The 22,745-nt window shown below is 35.9% G+C and overlaps 1 protein-coding gene across 1 annotated transcript in view; it reads right to left on the bottom strand.

The window, feature by feature from the left end:
- Positions 1–22,745, bottom strand: part of KIF6 (kinesin family member 6) — a 209,533-nt gene that overhangs the window by 155,006 nt on the left and 31,782 nt on the right. Inside the window, exons 2-5 of the mRNA XM_009283804.2 lie at positions 22,548–22,686; positions 21,455–21,564; positions 18,089–18,163; positions 1,036–1,183 (exon numbers count right to left, since the gene is read on the bottom strand). Of these exons, the coding sequence (XP_009282079.2) occupies positions 1,036–1,183; positions 18,089–18,163; positions 21,455–21,564; positions 22,548–22,686 (472 nt within the window). The remainder of the gene's footprint in view (positions 1–1,035; positions 1,184–18,088; positions 18,164–21,454; positions 21,565–22,547; positions 22,687–22,745) is intronic.

Below are 22,745 nucleotides of genomic sequence, written 5' to 3'. Positions count from 1 at the left end.
ACAGCTTACTACCTTTGAAAGTGTTTTTCTAGTCACTGTTAACTAGTGTTTAGGTACTGATACTGTTTTAAAAACAGACCAAAGGATTTTTTTTTTCTTTTTTCTTTCTTCATTTTAGAAAGAATGCATTAGGAATAATTAATAACAGCAATAACAATAATAATAATACATTCATGACATTTTACTATTTACATCAGTACCTGTTCATATGTTATACATGTGTAATTATGTTAAATGTGCCTAACAATGTTTCTATCCAACTATATTCAGTGAATCAGACTTTCATTACTAATACCATATACACATAAAAACATTCCATACAAGTGCATAATTGTAGTTAAAAGGAAAACAGTAGAGAAGGAAAATGAATATGGATATCTATTTTCTTTCAAATACTTAAAGGATTTGCATTACTGGCTTTAAAAATTGCTTTTCATCATAATTAGAGATATTTAGCATTAGCATTCTAGAATATATTCTAGCTGATAAGTAACATCAGGTAAAATAAAGGCATTAGGTAAAATAACTGAATATTTAAAAATGCTTAATATTCATTTTACTATTTATGGGTTTGGGTTTTTTTTGAGCACCAGTCAAGCACAAAGAAATTAGGTAACTTAGGAGTGAAAGTAATGCTCCATCTTTTATACAACATTGTTGGTTTACATAGGAATCAGAGCAATTTTTGTACGAGATGTGTGTGATGCAATACATTCAATACAAAACCAGAGTGGAGCTAATATAAGTCTTAAGACAAGGAGAACCAATTATGTGTTCTGAATGTATGTTGCACCAACTAAAAATAGCATGGTTTTTAAAACTACAAAAACACCCCGTTATTTTCAGTTTACTGCAACAAACCAGGTAACCAAAACTATCACCAACGTATTCTTGCATAAGGTATCATGTCAAGTTAGTTTCTTCAGCATTAATTTTAGGGCTTCCTCTAACACTATTATAAAAACAGCCTTTTGCAATATAGTTAAGTATTTGTAAACCAGATGTTAAAAATAAACAGAAAACAATGTCCCATACCTTCTGCAATTGATCAAAAATATAAGATAGAGTCCTGGGAATGATGCCTCGATCACTGTAACGTTCTGCTCCTCCTGTGATGGTAAAAGTTTTGCCACTGCCCGTCTGACCATATGCAAAGATAGTACCATTATATCCTGCCAAAACACTAGAGTAAAAAAATGGGGAGATAATTAATATATAAGGCATAACATATTTTCCATGATCAACTTTGTATAGAACCAAAATATAATTAACAGTAATTCTTAATTACATAGCAGCTGTCTTCAGTAATACAAGAATACACTTCAAGATATGTATTCTAGATTCAATGGAATTTAAACTGTTAGAACTGAAGGACTTTTTGATGCCTTGACTTACCCCATTATTCAATATCATCATTAGTTGATCATATTTATTACTATTTTCACTACCTTTGTATACTTTTTTCTTTGGCTTATGATTTTTTGCAAGAATGTTATTTAGTCTCTTAAAAGACTGTAGACGTCAGGAATTGTGACCATTGATACATTACAGCTAAAGAATCTAGAAATATTTCACATATGACTTCATTAATTGCAAACAGAGAAGACTATATCGTGGTTAGAAGCTCATATAAGGATACAGTTATACCATGAGTCTTTTTTTATTCTGAGAATACTACTATACTAAACTATCAGACTACTAGCTTGGATAAGGGTATGCAGGAGAACCTGTGCTTATATCAGTGTAGTAAAGCCTTCATTTACTATGAAAACACCCAAAACCACATTGGTAAAAGCAAACTTTTCTGTTAGAACTGTGCCTGTACAAGAAGCTTCTGTGGAACAGCAATAGTAGCTATGCAATGGCATAGCTTGAAATGACATTCAGACTCAATCATCTTTTTTCACACACTTCTGATGTCTACTTGCAGAAGTGCCTAACAAAAGTCTAGTTCAAATATCTTTCTCTAATTCACCACGCTCACCATTAACTTCCACCTGATTTCCACCAAACAGTAGATAAGCTTAATGACAGTGGTATAGCTGCACACCGTGGAGGAAACATGGGACTCAGCTGCAGCTGACCTACAGCTCAGGAGCCATGGCTGACTAAATGGAATTTTCAAGTTATGATTCAATATATTTTGAGATTTTTGGTCCTGATTTTGTTCTAAAGGAGAGGGCTTTTAATGCAACGAACAAAAAGCAGTCCCCTAAATTATGTTGGTCTAGATTCCACTACTGATAAGTCAGTACAATTTGAAGGAGCTATTTTTACATGCAAAAATAGCATTTTTTTTTCTTATTAATATATGCCAAAATTTCTTGCACTATTTATGAATACAGAGACATATTTTTCTCAAGTGAGACCCCTTTGATGGGCTGATGTCTGAAATATAAATACAACATTTTATTTTTCCCTTAATATTAAAAGTAAAATTTCAGGTATCCGATGTTTAAAATTTCTATTGCAACTCACAGTTGACTATCATGTATTTCCCTTGTACTGCTCTGTCTCAAAAGAAAAAAATACTAAAGATCTATTTCCACATTTCTAATTCCATTTCTTGTTAATTACTGTGAACTGCTCTGAACTTGAAAAATATTTTAAGTGCTCTAAGATTTTACGCTTCATGCTGACCGGCTATAAACAATGAGGTAAAAATGATGGAGGACATAATTATTTTGAATTTTCACTTGTCTGTAAAAGCAAACAAAAACTGAAGAAAAGTAACAGAAATTATTAGAATCACAAATTAAATAGCGATGAAATCAGTTACTGACTGTAATATTCAGATGGCCAATCAAACCAGAACTCATGAGAGTCTATAGCTGACAGGATATATGATAAAGAAATCAGATTAGACTGTCAAGCTTTTTTCTCTCCTTTCAGCAGCTGTCATTACAAAATATTTCCTGGATTCATCCATCTCAAAATTGTTCTACCAGAATTCCAGCATCTCCTGACAAAATATATGAAGGGACTATTTGAAAACAAATAAAGTAATCAAGAAAGAATTATTTTCTTGATAAAACTTATCAGAAGCAAAATCTACTTTGGATTTGATTTACTATGCTTAAGGACCTACTAATTTTGCTAAAGAAAAAGAAAAGCTAAAATTATTCTTATGCATTTTGTTTATTGAAAAAGTGATAAATAAGTTAAGATTTTAAAAAAATAGAAGAGGGCAAACAACCCTTGCATAAGAGGAAAAGAACCATGTATATATAGCTGCTAGTCTGGCGCCACAAGAGATGCAATGGTTCTCCAACTTAGTGAAGTTTATTTAAAGGCCTGAGTAGTTGCCAAATTGCTTATTTTAATCCATTACAGTAGGATGTCAGAGACAAAAACAGAAACATGTTGAAAGGAACTACAGTGAACATCTGCTCCCAAAGACCAAAATGCCCAAAGACAGAGTATATATAGATTTTAGATTCCAGATGTTAAAAATCAAAACAATTATTCTTATAAAACACCTCATTCATCTATCTTAGGAATTTCTAGTACCCACTGTCACAATATCTGAACGCTGAAGACAGTAATGAGTTGTCAGAAGGTAGGGGGTATCAAAAGCAGCTCAGAGATGGCAGATTCAAAACAAGCAAGGGGAAACATTTCTTCATGCAAAATGTAGTTAAGCTATGAAACTCCTTGCAATGGGATGTTTTGGATGCTAAAAGTTCACGCAGGCTTCAGTAGAGACTGGACTAATTCATGAAAAAAATGCTCTCAGTGCTACTAAACACAGAGAAATCAGAAAGTCCCTAAACTACAAATGACTAGAGGCTAACAGAATACCTGGGGGAAGTAGCTCTACATACTTACCCCGTTTGGTATTTTCCCCCGAGCATTGACTGTTAGTCCCTGTGAGAGATAACATACTGGGCTAGATGGAACTTTGGTCTGACCCAATACGGTTGCTCTTCTGTTTTTACATCTCTGCTATTTGGCTCTTCTAGATCTAGCATTTTGGGTTGTAAAGTTTTCTTACTCCTTCTCTTCTTTAAAGTTGTTAAAGGTATATATTTTCAATTACTGTGACATGGCTCCTGCAGAAAGGTGTGTTTTGCAATGTGTCTAAAAAAGTGGTAAAGGTGTGGCTGCAAACTATTAACTTGAGGTCCCTATACTTCACAAAAAGCTGTTGATTAGGATCACCACCCGTGTAAACATAGGATAAAATGTCACATACCATATGCTGTCAAAACAGCTACAAAAGTCAGTGAGTTTCTTCGTGTTATTTGATTCATACATTTCTTATATTTATTGCAGTACATCAGCACAGCTCTGAACAGTTTTCCAGAAAACATTGAAAGTTCAGAAAATGTAAACATATCAATGTCATTAATGTGTTCTCACAGTCCAATGTAATTATAGGTAATATTAATATTGCATTGCATAGATGCACTATGAAAGTGCTGGTTATGATTCCACAGTTGAGTTCCACTTTAAAATCCAAGATGAAAGTCAATCTTCTTTTTTAATATATGTGTGTATAATTATATATATAATTGCATCCTGTCCATATTTACAGCACTTATTTCTTTCATTCAGAGTGTATTAAAACTAACAACGAAGCCAATTTAAGAAAAGCCTGCTTGAGGTTCTAAGGAAGCCTGTAAGGAAAGAGGACTACCAATAATATCACTGAAAGTGCTGGCAAAGCCTTCTAAGAGTGAAGCACAACCCAATGAAGACAGGATGGAGAATAAATTCCTTTTCTAAGTCTAAGAAGAAAACCACCTTTATAACAGACAAGGGACTAGGAGTTCAAGCAGGACTGACAGAGCTCCTTTGGCTTAGAAGCAAGCTGAAGACTGATCTCACCACCTGAAAAGAGTAGATGGGAAGACACAGTGAAAAGGAAAAGTCTCTACCATATCAGCTTGGTCACAAGGGATTAAATTTATGAACTAAGCAGAACTAAAGCTTATGTGTACACATACATGTTTATGAAAGAACAAATTTCAAACCTGAAGATGTGTAACCACCAATCTGGGTATAATATTCTGAATATTAGTCAATGTCAATTCTGAAGGTCAGTATGTGATAAAGTCTACATGGATTAAGTTACAAAATCCCTGCCTGATGTTACTAATTCACACTTCTCTTAAGGAACTTCTCTTGGAATCAATGGGAATACAGGATATTTTAGCAATGATGCTTGTGGAGAAACTATTATCATAGCAAATACTTGCTAAAGATATACTTTGCTCTTTTTCCGCTTCTAAGAACTTCAAGTCAAAAATAAATACCAAACTTTATCAATCTAATTTTAGTTCATTGTCCCAAGGAGTTTTACACCGAAATGGTAACAATATATGTAGGTGGACCAATACCTAATCAATAAATCTATTAAACCAACATCTATTTACTAAATACTCAGGAAGTTTAAGATATGTAGATACTGTTTTCAACCTAAGATGCACAATCCCTTTAGGAAAATAAAAACATAGAAAGCTTCATAACCCTTTAGCCACCCATAAAATGTTATTTAAAAAACAACAAACTACACTGCAGAATTACCCTTGACAAAGTGAAGGGTCTCTCAGGTGCTAAGAGTTAGTATAGTGAGTAGAAAATGTACCCATTCTCTCTTTCATCACGAAACGTATTCGCAACAGGTACCTAAAAAAGTTGGCAACACCAATTATGAGACCTCAAGAAGAGTGTATTTTCTAAACAGCATCCACCAAAAGGATCCTTGAAGATTCTCATCTGCAAATTAAAGCTGTCCCTAACAGTAGTGGAATTGATTCTCTGCTGGGAAAGGCGGTAGAGAATCAGCAGCTCTTTTCTGCCTATTCTGCAAAATCTGTTTTGCAAGATGTCAGTTCACCGAGGCGAAGTCTGCATCTTTGCTCTTCAAATTCTCTGAACAAGAATCCCAAACCTTTGTTAGACTTAGTATTTGAAAGTACACAGGTTGACATGGTTTTTGACGGTAGTCTTGTGAAGACTTTAAAATATGCATACATAAAAATCACACACTAAAAGGATATTGTCAGTCATGCCCCCTCGGTATTATCAGAGTATCCAGAACTTTGCATTTTTTTTTTCTCCCAGGAAGCTGAGTTTTGGCATGGTTAAGGAGACACTTTGTTGAATAAATTGTCTCTTTACTACTTCAAACAAAACACATCAAAGACACATAATCCAAAGAGAGCCTTTGCTGAAAAGATCTTTCATGAACTTATGCAATGTTGTATAGCTCCCTGTTCAGAAGTTCATGGACTACTTCCAGACAGATTAGCTAAGATGTTGCTGGAGAAATCTGTCTCCAGTATATTTTAGCAAAGTTACTCCTGTTACGATTGTCAGAGTTCCTGGAGGGCCTTCTCTTTTTAATAATACCAAGCTCAGAACTATAAAGTCTACTACAGAGAAAAATAAGTTTTTAAAATACGATGACTAAAACTTGTCCAAATTTGTACATTTGTTTCACTGTGTTAGGAAATTCAGGGAGTTCATTTTCCTTACATGCTAAAACACGCAGACATATATTTGTAATGCTTTGTGATAGACTTAGCTGTTATAAAAAGAAGAGAAAGTGCTATTCATCACAAGCCACATAAAGCAATCTTTACATAGTAAAATACATATAAATTTTACCTACAAAAATATTTAGGGTTAGCTTTAAATAAAACAAATACAGAAAAATAGATATAAAAAAGTCAGTTTCTAACAAATAAATTGTTGTTTCAGCTTTGCTTCTACTGCTTTACAACCAGGTATGCCATGTTCCTATCTGGAAAATATGGACCAACTTAAATGTGTAAAGGAAAAACCTAAGTTGTCGTGTGCATGAGCAGTAAGTCCGACATGTTGGACTTCGTACCTGTGAACGACGAAATCCATTGAATATGGACAAGTGTCACTGGCCTGAATTTCTACATGTGAAGAAGTCTCAAAAAAATTGCCCAAGACCTCAAATTCTGTGAAGACAAGCTTTCCAGAAAAAGATGACATTTCTGGGAAAACACAGACATATAGTAGTTCTGCAAACAATCGTATTTCAGTCTCATTTAATATACTGAGTTGTCTTCGTATCTTGTTCTTAACATGTAGGAGATCTCAGTTACATGTCTGCCAGGAAAGGCCCAAAAAGGTCACACTCTGCAAATTCAAATGGATCAGAAGAACTAAACAAATTGAATCTTAATATTTTAGATTTAACTCACGATGCCAGAACATTAGGATTTCCCAGATATTGTAGCATAATTAATAATTGTGTCAGTTCTTGGTAAATATATATTTTTAAGTTCTATATCTATTTTTGTGTTTCAGTGAAAATAATTCTGGTCAAACCATATGAAGACTCACATATCACAAAGCTGTGTACAGTGAAAAAATTTTAATGCTTGCTGGATATAGTAATTTGAAATTGAAACATGTATGTCTGTGACAATATATTTACATATGTATGCTGTATGTAAAGGTGTGTTGGATGATAAATTTTAGTCTTGTTGTTTTTAATCACTGTAAGAAAAGTCAATTTAAAGCAAAATATTGGTGAGGAAACATCATGATAACCTGCTAAGTATTCTGAATTCATCAACAAGTATTTATGTAATAAGCAGCTCTGTTTAGTAAAATTAGTATCTTTAAACAACCTGAAATTATACAACAAAGGTTTCCCTTAGTGGAAGTCAGAATAAGGCAGAGGAACAAAATATTCATAAACCAACAAGAAAACTGTAACAACAGCTAATATCAATTTTAATGAAATAATAACATTAATTGCAGGCAAACACCTCCCAATCTAAGTTTTGTAAGCATTGTATATAAGTATTGTTTTATTACAGTCCTAAATCTTCTTTATCCTTTTATTCTGCAGTATAATTTCTAATCTAATGATATGCCTACTTCAAGATGATTTTAACATAAAAAAAGGTTAGATCTGTTCTTACATTTTACTCAAAGAACTGAATGCTTCTTTTCTGGTTAAGCACTGAAAAAATTTTGCTGGTTTTTAGCAACACAACAGCTTGTGTTTGACCTTACAAAGCTAATCAGCAACATTTTGAAACACAAAGAAAGTATTGAATATGTCCTCTATATTGCATACAATTGAAAGCACACCTTTTCCAAGTGAGAGACAGTTTGTGCACACAACTGACTAAGGAGATAAATTTGATCACACTGTTATATAAACCTAACCATATATTATGACAGCAACATAATTTAGCATGACGTGATGGGACAAACCAAAAATTTTCAAGTTTTACCTCCAAGCTATGACACGGACTACCAAGAAATCTCCCGCAACGACAATCTCTGAGACAGAAATTACAATACTTTCAGTATTTTTCTAACCAGAATATTGAAATAACCAGCAAAGGTTTAGAAAACACACTGAGAAATAGTTGTCCACCTGCAAAGTACCATTAAGTAAGACCATGATCCAAAGCTTATTCAAGTCAATGACCACCTTTCCAATAATCTCACTGAGTTTTAGGTGGAATCCAAAACATGGGACAACTTGATGCAGATTTTTTGCTGGGGTAAATGCTTAAACACACTACAGTATTTAAACATATCTGCATATATCAAAAGTACTTCTAATACTTTATGAACTCCCAACATACATTCTACAAATTATTTTTTCCAGTTAACTTGGAATACTCTTAATACTCCTCTTGTTTCGGAGAAGAAACATAATAAAAAAAGGAGCAAGCTGACGTAAATGTTCCTTAATTAGCCCACTTTCAGTACAACCTTAAAACTGCTTCATAACCCAAGTACTGTTATACAAAAGCTTATGTAATGATGCTTGCTCAAGAAAGTAAGTTTTGGCTTTATGAAAAATGAATTATAACATGCTTTCTTTTCTGCCCTTTGGACTTTGAGAAACTGATGAAAAAACCAAAAATCAGGCATTGATTAAAATAGCAAGTGTTCAATATTTTAAAAGTTCCCTTATAAGTGGTAAGAAAGTCATAAAAAAATCCTCAGAGTCCAGAGAAGAAAAATTGCTAATAAGAAATGGTCATTACATGTAAGGACTTAGCCAGTAACACTGAGGAAGAATAAACAAATGTTGTAACACTATAGCTGCAACTGCGATGGTCTAAAAGTATAAGAAAAAACAGGTATTTAGAGAGAGGTAGCATCTTTTATTAGACTCGCTAATATAATTGGGGGAAAGAAGACTAGGCTCAGGGCCTCAGTGGACTATTGGTTTTTTGGTAATGTTAGAAAGACCCTGCCTCTTCCCTTACAATCTTGCTAAGCAGAAGCTGTCAGTACAACTTTGTACCAATTACCAGGCATAGGACAATTCTTTCTAGTATGGACTCATATATGAATGTAGTTAAAGGGCAGCAAGGCCATGTGTTTTTTTCCCCTCAAATTTTCTTACTCAGTTATCAGTTAACTTGCACTTTCTAACTTACTCATAATTAGTGGTGGTTTAAGAACACACACAGTGAGAAATTAACTTTTCATTTAAAAATTCATTTTAGATCACTATTTAAATAGATGGCTGTTATAGAGTTGTGTACTGGCATTTTCAGTCACCCAGCTGACTTGCCTCATGCCTGGAAGATGTCTAATTCCTAAATAAAGGGTGTGATACAGAAGCCTAACTCATGCAAACAATTCCACTTAAATTGATAGATACGTTATGTTTACAACTGCTTAACATTCCTCAAGTGAGAAATTCCTCAAGTGAGAGCTAGACAATTTATGGGTAGTTACTACAGTTTAAAATACCATTCAGTACTTTGTCCTTGAATATCTGAGACAATATAAATAGTGGTATAAAGCCCAGTGACAGTAGACAGAGGTTGAAAGCAGACTGAGGTTGTTTTATTGTGGTTGGTTTTTCTGACTACATTTTGGTTTAATTTCCAGTGAAGATCATTTGTTCTATTTAAAGTTTATGGACACAGAACTTTTCATTTGTTTCTGTGCTCATTGTTAATGAGACTTCAGGCAGGCTTCTGCCGAAGTATAACGAAGAACTCTGTTTCCTCTGCTGCTAGACTGGTTTTGCAGAATCAAACAGAACAGTTACCATCGAAATTTGCAGAAAAAATAAAACAAACTCTTCCTCCGTGAGTTCCGTGTCTAGTTTTGGACTGCCCAGTAGAAGAAGGGTGCTATAAAGAAACTGGAGTGAGCCTGACAGAACCAAGTTAGTTTGGGCTGGAGCACATCACACACAAGGAGAAGCCAAGGCATCTGTTTTCTATCAACCTGGATAAGAGAAAGCTATACATGTACCTAATTGCCACCTTCCATTATGCAATGGACATTACAGAGATGGACTCAGACTCTTCTCAGAGACTTACAGTCGTAGGACAAGAGGCAGTGGTCACAAGTTGCAAGAGGGGAAATTCTGAGTCGGTATAAGGAAAATGTTCTTCACAGTGAGAGTAGTTAAGCCCTGGAACAGGGGCCTAGATGGGTTGTGGGATCCCCATCTTCGGACATTTTCAAAGCTCTACCGGACAAGGGCCTGAGCAACCTGATCTAACCTTGAAGCTAGACCTGCTTTGCTCAGGAGGTTGGACCGGATGACCTACAGAGATCCCTTCTGACCTAATTATTCTAATTTGTTAGCACTAGGCATAATTCACATAGAATCATCAGCAGAAGAAGGAACAAGTAAACAGTCCTTATCAGACCCTGAAAACATGCTACAAACTGCTACAAACTCTACTCTATTTCAGACTAGTCTCAATGCATCAGTTTTATAACCACCAACATGAAAGTCTTCCTCAGGGAAGTCAGAGTGCTCTGATTCCTTTTGCGTTACTCCAAACTTCATTATGAAAAAGACAAAGAAATAGTAACAACCTTATTCTCAAGTTTTTGACATTGGCAGGTATTACAGACAAATGTGGAAATCTTGTCTCAGCAATTGGTGAATGAAGCCTATCCAGAACACCAAAAGCCATCACAGCAACGATGAATATGAAGTCTAAGCAAAAAGATTTGCTTGCTCTGACACTTAATTCCTATTGCAAGACATGCTTCTCAGTCTTCAAAAGCATTAAAAAGATCATCTAAGTAGATGCATTTAAGCCATCTGTAATTTTTATTATTGTTTTGTTTTAAAATGAAAAAGTTCAACATGAAAGGTTTTTACTAAGTTTATAATATGAGTAAATAAAATATGTCTAAATGTTTAAATGAAAAAAAAGGCCTTATTAAGTAAGGACTAAATTCTGAGAGTGTTTATAGGTAGATAAGAGAAAATCCTGGCAAGAAGAAACAAATTTCATCTTTAAAAATTAATTACTTTGATTTTGTTAGTTTATTTCAGCTTCATACTATTATTTTAACCTGAGCTCTGACATCTTCATTTTAAATGACTGCTAACATAAAGGCATGTGGTTGGAACAAATATTCAATAACTATTAAAATACTAGACTAATGAAAAAAAGCAGAAAACACCAGTATCTTTCCTTCTTTCTATCTCAGAAAGCCTTAATTCATAGTTATTTTATTAAAAAAAAATTTTAACACAGTCCTGGCAAAACCAGCCCCCAGACACGTTATTTAAGATAAAAAGAAGGAAGAACTTCATTTGCAGGATCTGGAAAACAAGTTTTCAGGGAGGATTTGTCTTTACAGAGACTCAGTATTTAGGTATCTTCTATCACTTAGAGCTCAGATTAAAGTTTCTTTTAATTAAAATAAACAAAATATCTCAGTATGACTTTTTTTCTTTATGCCTTTGCCAGATTTATGGAACAAATCTAATTTGGTAATGCCTCATCTTTCAAAAATAACAACAGTTTCCAAATGTGCATGTAACTGTTTTTGAAGGCTTAGTGCAAGCAAGTTTCCTTAGAAATTTCAAAAGGTTTTTCCTAAAAAAAATAAGGTGTAATACAATTTCTTATTTTAACTAAAATATCTAAATATATTTAAATTCCACCATAAGCACTGCAGAAAATGTGTGACACAAAGATACTCTGAATCAAAGCTATCAAACTGTAACCTATAATAAGCAGCCTTCTTGAACAATTCTAAACTGTGCAATTTAAGTCATAATAAACATGAGCAACTAATAATCATTTGAGATGAAACATTAATGAAGCCTGTCACTTTTTATTGCCTCATAATTATACACACTTTCAGGAAGAACTGCTAGCATTACTGCTCCAATTTCTCGATTTAGGGGAAATTTTAAGCTACATTTGTTTCAAGCTGACATCCAAAAAAATAAGCGTCCTTTACTATATAGAGATTCTACAGGTCTTTTGTACCTAAATCACCCACATTAGCAATAACACAGCTGTGATGTAAGGTTGCCTGCAGGTGAGCCAAGCCACTACTTCCCACACTGTGTCACAAATATATCCAGGTCAGAATGGATAATTGTTCATACAAGCCTATCATTTAATTAGTTAACAAGGACTACCCTAGAAAAACCACGTGCTTACAGGCCTGATGCTTACACCTTAACAAAATTCCAGAAAAAAACCCAAAACATCCACTAGTAGAGCATAGTTGTTTTACTAGGCATTCTTCATTTTGATCATATTAAGCATGAAGATTTAACAGGTCTTTATAGAAAGGCCAGCTTTGATCATGGTAACAAATATTGTATCATGCTGATGATACCAAGAGATTTTAACCTGGTCGGGGAGTCACTGTGCCAGGACTATAAAAAGCAAGAAGTTGACTTGTATCACAAGGGTCTTACAACATTTTAATAATTCAATCCTTTTGTATTACAGCTTAAGTGAGCTGACATTTATACTGACATCGCAGTACCAAAACTGTACAAGTCCTCCTTGAACTCACTGCATTGGAAAGAATCCTTCCTATTAGGGCACGCAGCAACCGCCAACAAGATCTACAGATACAGAAGCAACATGCTGCAGTTCCACTAAACAAGCCTAAAAAGAAAGGAGGGGCAGAGGGGAAGGGAATGTGGGTAAAAAGGGTGGAGAAACAGCTTCCTATACATGACACATGTATAGAAAGATACATAGATATAAGCAAGATTTTTGGAATGCCCAGGTAAGATGAGTCCAAATAAGAATGGAAGTTTAGTGCAACTTCTAAGGAACTTAATTCAGACTGTTTCCTCACTGAAGCAGAGAGATATGGGTAAGGAACCTGTATGTGTTTCAGGTCTCCTCATTAAAAAAGCTGCTTTATTTGACCCCTCAAAAGGATGAGTTCTATACACTTCTTTTGAGGTGTAATTTCTTTAGAGTGGAAAATAGCTCTTAATAAGTTTTTCTGAGATGCAAAACAACAAATAACCAATTTAATGGTGGGTTCTGGCTATTACATAATGAATAAATAATCATGACTGACTTACTTTTCTGTTCCTTGTCACATATATTTCCTGCTGTTGTAGTTTGAAATTTTCCTGAATACAGTTTGTACTCCTTCAACTAATGTTATTAAAATTATTTTAAACATCCAACAGGTTGCACATGTATAATTATACTGTTAAATACTCAAAAAAAAGACCTTGTATTTCAAATTATATGAAAGTAAAAATAAAGTGAACAAAAAAAATAATCTGGAATTTCAGTTGCGCAATAATGATCTTTTCCCCAAAAGCCAAATATTTGCATGAAGCCAAAGTTTGCATAATAATTTCATACAAGAATTGAAATTAAGGAGGTTCTGAAAGACCCATGACAAAGCTAAAAGAGCTTTATATTTCCTTATGTAAAATCAAATTATTGTAAGATTTCAGATATGTGGGTTTTATTTTTCTTTTTTCACAATTTAAGTTCTACATCAGAAGGAAAATACAAATTGCATCACATTTCAAAGCATGACAAAGTCTGCAGATGAAGTACTATCAAAGGAATAGCCCCACTAATTCCACATTCTTCTTGTTAGGAGAAATTTATACTAAGGTATTGTATATGATAAGGGCTTCCAACAAAATAAAAAAGAAAATGTTCCTTTTGCTGTAAAAAGATGTAAAGGTATGACTTTTATCTGTCCCTAACAATTAGCTTTAAAAGTTATGAAGAACCGTAACAAAATTCAGACATAAGCATCCAAAGTTTTTAAGAATCTCTCCATTTCTTTTACTCTATGATGTTCAAAACCAGAGGTCATAATTTATTTGGAACCATTTATTTGTAATAAATAAAATAATTTATTTATTACAAAACCTTGTAAACTAAGTCAGATTTCATGTTTCAAGCAATTTCTTATCTAATGGTTCAAATTTCAGAGCAATTATTAATCCACAATCCTATCGAAGTCAGCGAAAGTAAAGCACATTCAGCATTACTCCAGCTTAGATGGTCAAAAGGAGAGCACAATTTGAGAGAAAATTAGCATCCCTTTACAAACTACTGAAATTTCATTAGTTTGAAGACACTTGTAGGTATTTTATTTTCCTTGAATACATAGTAAAACACAAATCCCCGAGTTGTTAGTGAGAGAGAAAAAACACCCCAAAAAACCAAACCAACCACAAAACAGCAGGTCCAAATACTTTTATTATTTCATCTTATTCACAGACTTAAACAGGAAGAAAAAAAAAATTAATAGCAGAAAAGCAAAGGATGGTCACTGAATTTCTATGAGCATATTCAGTAAAGCTAGAAATGCCCTATTAGGATGTTTAGTCTACATTCTGTGGCTTTGTATTACAAGGCAATCTAATGATGTAAATATGTTTTCCAAATATTTTCAATTACTGGTGAAATATTTTCTAAAACTGGAAAGAGGGACATTACAAAATATAGTCAACATTATAACGATGCTGTTCTGCAAAATATTTTGACTACATTTTCTGTAAGAATAAGCAGCAGAAAAAACCAAAAAAGAGTAAAGGGAAGTAGTTTTTATATTACAGCTGCTAATTCTTAGGATAAACACCACACGAGAAGAAACTAAAATCTGTGGCAATGGGAGTATTATCCTGGAGGCTATCAGATCTTTCGTAGAAACACAGGTGATTGCCATTAGGTTTATAAACAGCTGAGCTGTTTCTTCTTTGCAAGATATATCTGAAGTGAAAATATTTTCAATGTTATTCCTTAATAAAGCAAGACAAAACATTGGCCATATTAGAACTGAAAACAAAATTAATTCCAAAGCACTTTCTACTTAACTTCTGATTGCATTCATCACTATAACACTAATATTTGAAGCATTATAAGAGTAACCTTGTCCTGTTGTTAGACTAAAGCAATGCTTAATTGTTAGCAAACTGTAAAAGAAAGCTCTTATTTATTTTCTCCATTTTTTGATAGAGTAATAGAGTTAGTGCTGCTTCTTAAAGATCAAGTTGGCTCCGCACAAAAAAAAAAGAATCAAGAATATATATTTAAAATGAAAAGGCAAAGAGGAAAGCACAAACATATAATAAAAAGAAACCAAGAGATGACTCAAACATTAACAAAATAATAATAATAATAAAAAAAAAAAATCAGGCAAATAACATGCTTATAATGGTTTGCAGAGGCTGGCACTTTTGACTGAAGAAGCAAATTAAATGAACCAATGTCTGGTGCCTCTGAAACCACAGGCAAGATGACAATATAACTGGACTTAAAGAGAGAAAAGTAGTGGCTCAACATCAAAGAAAGTACACTTAAAAAGAAAAAAAAAAAAGAAAGTTGCATCCAATTTCCATCCATCCAAGAACAAACTAGAAAGATTTTAGAATCCTGAACACTACATTGTTGGTTTTAGTTTAAACAATGCCCAAGATTTTTTTTCTGAGCATTCAAGTCTAACTGAACTTTCTCATGACTGTAAGCATGCATGGCAAAGAGCCTCAAAATGTTACTGAACTATTTCATTGATACTTTCCTGCTACTTTCTTTTCCCTGGCAATTTTTAGAATCCTGAAAAATACATTGTTGGTTTTAGTTTAAACAATGCCCAAGATTTTTTTTCTGAGCATTCAAGTCTAACTGAACTTTCTCATGACTGTAAGCATGCATGGCAAAGAGCCTCAAAATGTTACTGAACTATTTCATTGATACTTTCCTGCTACTTTCTTTTCCCTGGCAATACACAGACAAAAAAATCTTCCCTTAATAAAGTGACTCCAACAACAGAAATGAGTGCATTTTCAACAGTTTTTTCTTGCGAGAGAACATTGACTTAGAAAGAAACAAACAGTGAAGAACATTTTGCTATGAAAGACTGTGGTCTTTCAGAGTAACAGGGCAATTCTTATTGTCCCACAAAGGAAAGGAAAGTTGAGTCATTAACTGTAGGGTGAAATAAATTTCAGGCACGGTTAAGGACTCCATTAGCCAAGGCACCTCATGACTATGAAGACATTTTGAAATACGTATTTTTGCCTAAGAAAAGGTAAAAATGAAGGAAGAGGATGAGAAACAGGAACATACTTCAGGTATTGCCTACTCTACTATAGAAACACAAGCAAAATTATCTTTCAATATTATCAGTAACAATAAAAACATCAATTAAAATACAAGCTTTAATACGTTATAACATTCAGAGTGAAAATAGTCTTGATTCAGTTAAGGGTGATTTTATAAATCAATTTTAGCATTAAAGACTCAGCTATTTGGAGATAATTGGATGCCTAAACACCACTGATACTTAAAAATCTCTAAAAATCAAAACTAAACTCTACATAATGGAGCAAATAAATGTATAAAAATCTTGTATCAGCCAACACTGAAACAAAGGAAAACAATACCACTTCCTGTTTATTAGAGCACTGTATCGGTGAATTACTCAACTGGAAAACCTTTCCATATTCTAGCAAAACACTCCAAAGGAAAAAAAAAAAATCTGTCAGTCTGTTGCTAGTTAGCTTTGATACTCTGAGGTTTGTTGAGGATAATTCAATCCATAGCATGTAACAATGAGAGTTTTAACCCTTCTCTTTCCAAGCACAGTCAAATAAGATACAGAAGTTTTTGTCTGCAGTCACCATTAAACTCAGAAATGTTTAAAGTTAAGTAAATGAGTTAACCTGAAGCTATGTTATAAAGTCATATAAGCAAAGAAATCCCTTTTGGGTGAAAAAAGAATATAACAAAAATTTTTTAAAGCATATTTAACTTATTCTAGTGAAGTTTCAAATTCACTAGCTCTTCATTTTCACTGTCAATTACCCTCCTGCTTTATGTGGGACTTTTAAGAAGAAAATAGAGGGGAAAATCAAGAAAATGAAATTGTAAAGAGCTAGGTATATTTTTACTTCCAAGTAACAATTTGAGAAAGACTAAGTGTCCAACCGAGGATGTCTGTTTTCTTACAGTGCAAAACACATGGCCGTGCAATAGGCTGAAGAATAACTTGCAGAATCATAGCTTAAACCAACGGATGGGTCAGACAACGAATGAGAAAAGTTGGTACCTAAAGTAATACTTCCCAACTCCCTACAAGTTTGGATTCTGAGCAGTAAGTTTGATAAACAAACAAACATTATGCAGAAATTCTGCTTCCTCCAGTGTGGGATTTTCTCCCCCACTAAAACCAGTGCTAACTTCAGCAATGTGGGCATAAGCTGAGCAAAGAGGATGGCATATTGGAAAATCCACCCCATTCAGAGTGGCATTCAATCCACACAATGAATGAAGAGGGCTTCTACATCAGTCTTAAATGCTTGCCTTTGCAAACTCTAAAATACGAGCATTGTTTGATTATTATATGGAGGAGAAAAACAAAAACAGTGCCAAAATCACTGCCCTACACATTAAGACAAAAATAACGAGGGCAAAATTTGAGAATATCTCCACAGGTACTAATTCATGAGTGTCCCTAACTTAATGAAAACTAAACAGGGGGATAAGATTTTCGTCAGGTTTACCCCTTCATGGAACTATATAGGGAATACTTTTCTAATGCAATGAAGTGAGCTTATATTATAGACCAAAAACTAATTAGACATGGATTTCTATGCCTATGCAACAAAAGGGGCAACAGTAGCAGTGCTATTTTAGGAGTTAATAATGGAATGTTACCATACCTAAAATTCTCAGGGGATTGTTGCATATCTCCTAGGTTCAGACATGTCAGTATTTAGAAAATTAAAACATCAATCCACTTTTAAACAGTGAGACAAACACTTGCCAGCTCTCCTCCAAGTAATACAATGAAAGCTATTTTTGACCCTGTGTTACCCCGATTACTCGCAAGATCAACAACGTACCATTCTGCTACTGGTTTGGCAATGCTGTCAAAAACCGCATCTTGTTTTGCCTCTTGATCAAAAATTTTCTGAAATCTGAAAATATTAAGCAAATAATAATTGCTCAGAATCTTAAAACACTACTTGATTCATACATTTTTGTTTGTGTTTGTAATAGTCAATGTTTACATCATTAGGCTTACATAACTTAGTACAATGTTTTCTCTGTAGTCTTAACCACAGCGTGCTGTTGTGCTATTGTACATAAATAGGCTGTACACAGTGCTGCTTTGACAAGATCTGTACAATAAAATCCTCTGATAAAATGATGTGGTTTAGAAAAAAATAAACCGTATTTTAAATCTATCAAGAGAATCAGTGTTTGTAACTGGCACCACACTGAAACCTGGATAAATAGATTACACTATAACCAAATACAGCATCCCACCAGTATAACCAGGCTCACATTTTTTCGTAACTACTTCCTTCATTCTGCTGCACAGTTACTGTAAGTCACAAGGAGATATTTAATTCAATCTAAGTTTTGTCACTTCCTATATAAAATATCTGCAGTTGTCTCACAGAATCAAAGAATACTTCAGGTTGGAAGGGACCAATCTGCTCCAATCCCCCTGCTCAAAGGACGGTCAGCTAGAGCAGGGGTCTGTACAGTCAGGTTTTGAGTATCTCCATGCATGGAGGCCACACAACCTCTCTGGGCAACCTGTTCCAGTATTTGATCACCCCACAGTAAAAAAGTTTTTTTGACATGTTCTGTATTTCAATTTGTGCTCACTAACTCTTGACCTGTCACTGGGCACCACTGAGAAGCATCTGGCTCCATCTTCTTTATTCCTCCACTTCCCATCAGGTGTTTATACACATTGATAAGATCCCCTTGAGCCTTCTCTTCTCCAGGATAAACAGTCCCAAGTCGCTCAGCCTCTCCTCATGTCAGATGCTCCAGTCCCTTAATCATCTTTGCATTCCTTTGCTGGAGCCCAGAACTGGACACAGAACTGCAGCTGTGATCTCACTGGTGGTGACTAGAAGGGAAGGATCAACTTCCTTGACCTGCTGGCAATACTCTGCCTAATGCAGCCCAGAGGCTGTTGGCCTTTGCCGCAAATGGTGTATTGCTGACTCATGTTCAACTTTTTGTCTACTGGGACTCCAGGTCTTTTTCTGCAAACCTGCTTTCAGTCAACCCTGAGCCTGTCCTGGTTATTCCCCACCAGGAGCAGGACTTGGCATTTCACTTTATTGAACTTCATAAGATTCCTATTGGCCCATTTCTCCAGCCTCTTGAGGTCCCTCTGAACGGCAGCACAACTATCATCTGGTGTGCCAACCACCCCTCCCAGTTTCACATTGTCTGTAAACTTGCTGAAGCTTCATTTGGTTCCATCACCCAGGTCATTAATGCTAAACAGTATTGGATTGCAGTATTGATTACGCCACTGGTGACTGGCCTCCAGCTGGGCTTTGCACCCCTAATGACAACCCTCGGAGCCCAGCAGCTCGGCTCATTTTCAACACCCCTCACTGTGCACTCATCTAGGCTTTCCTGATCCCATTCCTCTGACAGCCTTCCTGGGTCACCTGACCCTGCTCCCACCTCTTGTACACTTCCTTTTTATGTTTGAGTTTAGTCAAGAGCTGCTTGCTCATCCACGCAGGCCTACTGCTGCCTTTTCATCGTTTCCTGCTCATCAGGATGGACTGTTCTTGAGCTTGGAGGACGTGATCCTTGAAAATTAGCCAGCTCTCCTGGACTTCTATCCAGGTCTGTGTCTCATGGGATTCTTTCAAGCAGGTCCCTGAACAGGCCAAGGTCTGCTCTCCTAAGTCCAGGGTTGTGATCCTGCTTTTTGCCTTGCTCCCTTCTCTCAGGATCCTGAATTTCACTGTCTCATGGCCACTGCAGCCAAGACTACCCCCAGGTTTCACATCCCTGATCAGTTCTTCCATGTTTGCAAATATGAGGTGCAGCAGAGCTTCTCCCCTCATTGCCTCTTTAACCATATGTTAGGAAGTTGTCATTAATACACTCCAGAAACCGCCTGGACTGCTTGTGCCCTGCTGTGTTGTCCCTCCTATCTGGAATTGTATACTCACATAGAACTTCACAGGGTATATAGAAAGGCACTACGGACACCAGGTATATAGAAAGACACCATGGATTGCAAGGGATTATGTGGTGTGTACAACATCACAGACAAATGCGATACACAAATTATAGAGGCATATATTCTATCCTGCTAACCCTTAATCAGTCAAGTCATTCAAATAATTGTGTTTGATTCCCATATAAGTAAGAACAAAGAGGAATAATGTTTGAGGTGACAAGGATAGACAGACTACATGAAAGTATGAGTTTTATGGAGGAAAAAGAAATGCTCGCTCCATAGCATTATTTTTGCATTGTCTTAAGAATAATAAGGCATAGTGCTTCTCAAAATCCATCTCTACAGACTTTTTAATAAATGGTAAATTCAGAAAAAAATATCAGCATTCATTACAGCTGGCTTGGGCATCTGCAACCTAAGCTAGTTTCGCATATTCATCTAGTTGGAGAGGGCAGCTCCTCTCTTTCCAAGCAGAACAGATTTCCTTAGCTGATGTGAAATGACATCAGTCTGAGCTGCAGATGTTTATCTGGGGCTCTCTTTTTTAATAGCATAGAGCAAAAAATTTACTTGATTTAGTATTACAAAAAATAAAGATTATTCAACTTGGAAAAAGACAATCTCAACCTAGTCATTAGAGGTGGTTATACATCTAGCTTTCTTCATCATCGCAATTTTGAAATGTTGCCTCCAAGTTTTCTGTTGAAAAGATAAAAATATTTGATTGATATTGCTGGTACTTATTTTTAGTTTCTAAAAACTATTTACATTCTACAGTCATGGTTTTGTTTCTTTCAACAATCTCTGGTTCACTGTGTTTTGGTTATGTCTGAAACACAGTTTCTAAACAGTGTTTTACATCAAGACATCTTTAGCCAGCCTATGCCAACTCATTAGATCACAAGAGAACACACAGTCCTGCATTCAATTTTCATATGCAAATTCAAAACAAGCTGTAATAATGGAAGAACTGATAAATGAAGATGCAGTCTTTGAGACAAGACTTAGAAATGTATAATGACTTGCAATGGATAGACAAAAAACCCACAACTTCTATCAAATGCTATCAAACTTGTTCAGGTGCAGAGCACAAGATGCTGGAGTATTCCTCTTGTTAATGGAGTTGTATAAAAATAAACCTATCTATATCAAAGTTTGATTTTAAGAATAGGCTTTTCCAGGTTCTATAGATCTGTATCACCACACAGCGATATCCATCACTAAAGGCAGAAGATATACAGATAAGGCTTTTGCTTACTTGAACTTGTAGCTCTCTCGTTTATTATTGACGAATCCATCTGCTAAATCACGTGGCACGATAATCTCCAGACTGGACAGAGATTTCTCATTGTCATCAACTGAATAAATCTAATAAGCATGGATATGAATTAACAAAATAATTTTACGAATAGAACAGCATAGCCCTTAGGTATAACACTTATGTAAGCTTAGCACCTGTAACTGCCTGAAGAAAAACTTCACAAAAATTTCAGAATTGCATTGTGTACCATGGCTAATCGGTATGTCAAAACAACGTAGCAAACCAGAATAGTTCTGCCTACTTCAAAAGCCCTTAATACACGAGCAGATCCTCCTTCAGCTATTACACAACAAAACAAGCACATAGCAACACTATCCTGTTTGTTACCATGTAAACACTACAATAAGATTTGAACCAGAAACGTAGCCTCTTTGACATAATTTGCTTACTAAACCACTTTAATATCTGAGCTGTTATAAAAAACAAAGCCCAGCCCCCATTTCAACCCCCTCCAAAAAACCTGGAAGAATATATCAGGAAAGACTACAACAGAATGAGTAGAGCTGGTTTAAAACAAGACGATGAAGAGACCTAAATGCACCATTTCTGAGGAACGCTTTCATTATCTTTATTATCCCTTGCAAGAACAGCTAAATACTGGGAGTTACACGTTCCCCTCCAATGTTCAGAACAGTGTTGAACTGCATAAACCCAGTGTCCAGCGTCAAATGTTTTTCCAGTGGAGCCTTTCTCTAACAACTAGGCAGGAAAGAAGTTCCTCACCCCCTCCCCCAATAGTTACAGTCTAAGATGCTGTACTTCGTGATTTTATTTACTTCTTAAGGCTTCGGAGAACACTACAGGGCTGTGGCTTTCCGCTCCGCACCCGACCACCTACAAACCCCCCAGCTCTCACAAGCCGGCAGGGCCTCTTGCGGCGGGGGGGGGGGGGCACCTCCCGACGCTCACTGCCCGCTCCCTCCCGCCTTCGGGAGGCCCGGCCGCACGCAGGCCCACGGGACGCTCTTTGGCTCGGCCCAGCCGCCCCACTCCACTCCCCGGCAGCACAGCAGCTGGCTCCCCGTCCTACCCCCGCCTGCTGCCGCTTGCCCGGCGGCTTCACCCGCGCGTACACCCGGATGGTTTCCTTCACCATCGCTGCCCGCCGAGCGCGGGGCAGCCGGCGGCGCCGTCCCGGCAGGCGGGGCGCAGCCGGCGGCGCCGTCCGCCTAGCAACGGTAACCACGGCACGCTACCCAGCGTGCACCGCGGCGGGCGGGGAGCGGGG

This window comes from Aptenodytes forsteri, unplaced genomic scaffold (assembly GCF_000699145.1).
Source record: "Aptenodytes forsteri isolate BGI_AS27 unplaced genomic scaffold, ASM69914v1 Scaffold309, whole genome shotgun sequence".
Taxonomy (NCBI): Eukaryota; Metazoa; Chordata; class Aves; order Sphenisciformes; family Spheniscidae; genus Aptenodytes; species Aptenodytes forsteri.
Note: the sequence above shows the minus strand (reverse complement) of the source record. Positions and strands in the feature narration are given on the sequence as shown.